Genomic DNA, 4,928 nt, shown 5'->3' with positions numbered 1-4,928 from the left:
AAAGGCAAAAAAAACGACATGATTTTCAGCACGTGAGCTTTTTACCTTAAGAAAATATCGTTAGTTTTCCTCAAAAGTCTCGGCAAAAGAGACAAAATCAGTCACAACGGTCAGTGGACAAGGAGCACAGAGACGCTCTTCAATAACTTAGTTTCTGATTTCAAATTTTGAAACACAGAATAATAACAACAGTTTGCTTCTTTCTGCCATATATATATATATATATGTATATATATATATATATATATATAAAATCAGAAAAAGTCACCAGTAGAGGAGGGACGTTTCTTTGAAATAAGAGGAAGGGCGCTGAGTGCTGACATAGTAGAACACACACATACGAAGCAAACACGCACTTGACACACAAACTCAACAAGACAACACACTGAAGGTTCGACCTTTCGTAAAAAAAAAAAAGAAATCATCACACTCATGATACAATTTTTTTTTAAAAAAGTAACAGACACTGTTCAATTAGAACCCTGACTTGCATGACGACACTGTTACATACTGTATTGTTTTCAATACTGACGAAGAAGGTTATCCCTTAGTAGTAGTTGCGATAAATAAATAAATGGAAGGAAGCAGAAAGGCCACAGGTGCGCACTTTTTGTTTTGAGTTGTCACGCTAATCACATCTCCGCTTAATTCCAGTGTTTGCAATGTGTTAGATGGAATTAAATATGGTCGGCAAGTCTTCACTTGTTTTCCTGGCAATTCAACATTACCTTCGTCGCGCAGCCCCTCGACAATGCTCATCTCATCGGTATGCGTTTGGAAGTCCGCCTTTGGTTCAACGGTCTCTCGGAAACGGACGTTCTCATTCAATGCCATCATTGAATGTCGACATATAAGTGCAATTTCACGTTGCGCTGATTCCCACAGTTCTGCACCCAATGAAATTTGGCACACGTTTTCGGCAAGTCTTTGGATGCAGACTTCCACTTTTTGCTGAAAAGTCTCGGGGGGGGTTCTGTTTCCTTATTCCCTTTCACTCCCATCCGGGTGTAGTTATGGCTTCTTCAAACGGTCGCTGAGGAGTAGGTTGAACACTGGATAATCCATATGCCAAGTTCACCTTGTGTCCCTGGAATTGTCAGAAAAACACGATGAAAAAAAACTCAAGTCAATAAAATCCGTCGGATTCGGTCAACTCACCTGGAATTGTCGTAAAGCTTTACATTAGCATTGCTCTCATAGCTGCCTTGCTGATCCGTTTTCGATTCTTCCTCATCCTTCTTCTCGGATGTACTGGAGGCCTGGGCCGCGCTGGAGCTGACGGTTGCTGTTTGGTGGCCGGGGTTGTCGTCTCTGCGGGACAGGAAGTGAGTCACGATTTAAAATCTTCAGTTGGGAGGTTGAAGTTGATCCACAAACACCCGAGAGCCACGATCCACAATCCAAGCAGTTGTTGCGCTCCGCCTATTGCTCCAGCTCATCCGCAACTGAAGTGTATCCGAAAGATGGGTCAACTGTTGATGTGCATGTCGCCACCTACTGGCCTGGCATGCATACTGCAGTGTTTTCAGTCAGGGATCGTTTTGACTTTGCTATCATCTATACATGAAACGAAATCACAAAAACCTCAACATGTGTAGTCTACTTAGAAATGTGAACTATGTTGTACCTGGGCAAGTTGTCGTCGTCGTCGTCGTCGTTGCTGTTTGCAGATAACGATGTCTACCGCGCAGGTGGTGTTGCTCCTCCTCTCGTTTCTTTTGCTGTTGTTTGAGTATCTCCTTCTCTTGGTCCAACCTCTTGTGTAGCAGGAGCAGCTCTTTCCTCTCCTCCTCTAACCTTTTCTCCGCAATCTGGAGAATGTTCGCCTCCTCTGGAGTCTTGTTGCCTCTCCACCTGGTCTCTTCCCGAGGGTCCGGGTTGGGTTCTTTGGTGGGTCTGGGCTTGCTCCCAAACCTGCCGACGGTTTCCTCAATTGGATTCCACTTGGCTTGAGGTTTTTGAGTGACGGGCTTTGGAATTGGAGCTTTTTCTTCCTGCCAAGATGAACTGTGTATTTGTGGACCTTCATCCCCGCCTTTTGGTCCCTCGATCGTGATTCCCCCGGGACTGATGAGCCCTTTACCATCTTGTAATGTTTTATTGATGCCGACGTGATCCACCGAAGCCAGAGTGGCGTTTCCTTTTGGCATCCTTTCTTTGGTCTCTTTATTCTCCTTTTGGGTTTTAGTCTCACGGAAGCCGGTGGAGTTACGTGTCCAGTGCGAGCCAACGAGAACGTCCTCTTCGGGTAGCGATGTTGCCGCTCCAGCCACGCTGTAGCCTTCACCGGGCTGATTGAACGTGTCTCCTCTGGGACTCCAGTGCTGCTCCAGGAGGTCCACCAGGAGGGAACCCTGATTCTGCTTCAGCTCATCCCACTGATGGAGCTCATCCTTGGTATGCACTTTCACCTTGATCGTAAAATTCAGCAATTACGTTCTGAGTACTGAGCGAGGCGGGTGGCTTGCGTCAACGATTTCGAACATACCTGTCCGCGTCCTTGATTGAGTGTCTGGTTGCGATGCTGGTTCTTGTGGCCGTGATGCCGGCGAGAGGATTTTCTCTTCGGCGCCGGCTGCTGTGGAGCGGGCTGACATCGGCATTCCACGTGGTCCATCACAGACACCACCGCTTTCGCATACGTGGGTCTTTTATTGACGTATTCGATCTTCATGACCTACAAAAGTTGAGACAATTTAGCTTGAATAGCCTTTCACCTTGCGTGACGTTTGCGATCCGAGCAGTGAATACTCGCCTGCAGGTATCTGGTGTGCGTGACGACGGGAACGCACTGCAGGCTTTTGGTGTTACAGCAACCAGAGCAGCGCTGCACCTCCACACATGGCGGCCAGAGCAGGAAGTTAGCATTGCTTCGGTCTAACATCGCTCTGGTGACCTCCACCACCTCCGTGCGAACTTTACACACAGCCTGCTGGGCCGGCTGAGCTACTGAGGAAGGAGACAGAGACAAATTCTGAGTATGGCGACTGACAGGAGAATTGACATGTCGATAAATTGGATGAATGCCAGTCGTTTGTTCATTTGGACTTGGAAGGTGTTCTCGACATGCATGAAACGTTCCCCCTTTTAGCTGCTGAGAACTCGCATCATAAATTAATTTCTGGAATGGAACAGTAAATGTATGGTTTACAGGAATGTGTGCTGCATACATCATTAAAATCGGACAAACCTTTGACAGGCATTTGAACGAGATTGTATTTCTTCAATGTATTCGATATTATCCCAGGAAGTCGAGAATGCCGGAGATTTTGTTTCAATATTTTTATGACGTCATCCTCATTTCGTACAGACAGGAAATTGCACGCGGAAGCAAAGCCGTCACAATGAAAACAACCAAGCAACAAAGAACAAGTGATACTAATCTCCCATTCTACTTTCCATTGAGCTTTTTTTTTGTTTTTTTTTTTCGCTGAATCAAACAATGCCTATTCCTTTGGAAATGAATGAATAAGGCTTAAAATAAAAACAACGAAACTTCCATTCCTACTGCTTTTGGTTTGCTGTGACCTTATTCCAGAAAAAAAAAATATATATATATATATATAAGTCTGCACGTGCTTGAGGGGAAACCGTCACGGTGCCCCAATTGTTGTACGTTGGATGCTGACCACTTGAGGCATGTGCTCTATCATCATTGAATGCCCCCCCAAAAAAAAAGAATAAAAAGGTTAATGGGAATGATTTTCGCATGTCTCCAAGATCGCACTGGTGACATCAATCAAGGCCTGCAGAGGCAGCCTAATGAAGATGGAGTACGTCTTCATTCACGAGGAAAATCAGGAATCCTCCGTGCCAACACTCCAAGCTTCGAGTAACATTTTTTTGAGCGCATTTATCACGACATGCGCATACAGACTTTATTGGACATGTCTTTTTTTTTTGACAGGTTTGGATACGAGAGAGGTCACGCTATGTGATATATTCCTTTGGTGGGGGTAACAGCAGGCCAATCTTTCACAAGTGACACATGCTTCGGAAAAAAAAAAAAAAAGTGGTGAGGCGTGATACTTACCCAGACTCCTTGGTAGCCTGTGACCTCCATTTCGCTCTTCCTCATCTGAGACAAAGCAGCAAACACATACGACCTGTGATTCATTTTAACATCCTGAATGATTGATCGCAAGCTCTTCTGATGCGCTGCTCTGCGTACTTGTCACACTGAACTTATTTATGATTACAATCGCGGTAAAATGGCAAGATTCCTGCAGGACGAGTTGAATTCAAACGAGCAGCTCTTTACCTACGGAATCAGTGAGTAGAAGCAGCTGAAGGTCTTCGATGGAGGAGATGGGACTGTTCCTAACCAGCTCCACCAGGGCTGCAGGAAGTGGATCCCCCTGTGAACAACACACAAAAGAGGATTCCGAATGAATAGACGGGCGGCCATTTTTCATCGCGGTTTAGCAGGATTGGGCTAAATCGTGCATGTGGATGCACAGAATGATGAGTAGTTAACATTGTGAAGAGATTTTAGGCGCGTTTCAGTATGGATCCCCTTCCCCCAGATTTTTTTCAGGTGAAGCGATTTGGTTTAGTCTGATGCACTTGCATCTTTTAAATGAAAAAAAAAATGATTTAACAATTCAAATTGGTTTTTTTTTTTTTTGTTTTTTTGTCAACCCCGTAATATGTAGATAACTTTTTACTGGAATATTTGAAAAGAGTTACAAAATTAATTAAGAGATGGTGCATAAATTGTGAAGAAAAATGAATGGGTGCATATGAAAGAGGCAATATTTTTTTGGGGGGGTGCGGGGGTTCCGCAAGCTCAGCATAAAATAACACTCCTTGTATCATCACTATTGAACTAAATGTGAGCAACACGCCACACTGTGATCAGGATCCGAGTGTGGCTTTAACCCCCCCCCCAAGTCATTAGAGGGCCAGGGGGTGGTGGGTGCAGTGGT

General features: G+C 44.9%; 1 protein-coding gene across 2 annotated transcripts in view; it reads right to left on the bottom strand.

The window, feature by feature from the left end:
• Nucleotides 1–454: 454 nt before the first annotated feature.
• pdgfbb (platelet-derived growth factor beta polypeptide b) overlaps nt 455–4,928 on the bottom strand; it is a 9,570-nt gene continuing 5,096 nt past the window's right edge. Inside the window, exons 2-8 of one of the 2 annotated variants that reach the window (XM_019877380.1) lie at nt 4,262–4,358; nt 4,034–4,078; nt 2,756–2,946; nt 2,489–2,677; nt 1,628–2,411; nt 1,159–1,311; nt 455–1,087 (exon numbers count right to left, since the gene is read on the bottom strand). In XM_019877380.1, the coding sequence (XP_019732939.1) occupies nt 1,178–1,311; nt 1,628–2,411; nt 2,489–2,677; nt 2,756–2,946; nt 4,034–4,078; nt 4,262–4,358 (1,440 nt within the window). In that variant the 3' untranslated portion in view covers nt 455–1,087; nt 1,159–1,177. Of the gene's footprint in view, nt 1,088–1,158; nt 1,312–1,627; nt 2,412–2,488; nt 2,678–2,755; nt 2,950–4,033; nt 4,079–4,261; nt 4,359–4,928 lie in introns of both variants that reach the window. The other variant, XM_019877379.1, reaches the window with a different exon arrangement.

Source organism: Hippocampus comes, unplaced genomic scaffold (genome assembly GCF_001891065.2).
Source record: "Hippocampus comes isolate QL1 unplaced genomic scaffold, H_comes_QL1_v1.1 scaffold193, whole genome shotgun sequence".
Classification (NCBI taxonomy): domain Eukaryota; kingdom Metazoa; phylum Chordata; class Actinopteri; order Syngnathiformes; family Syngnathidae; genus Hippocampus; species Hippocampus comes.
Note: the sequence above shows the minus strand (reverse complement) of the source record. Positions and strands in the feature narration are given on the sequence as shown.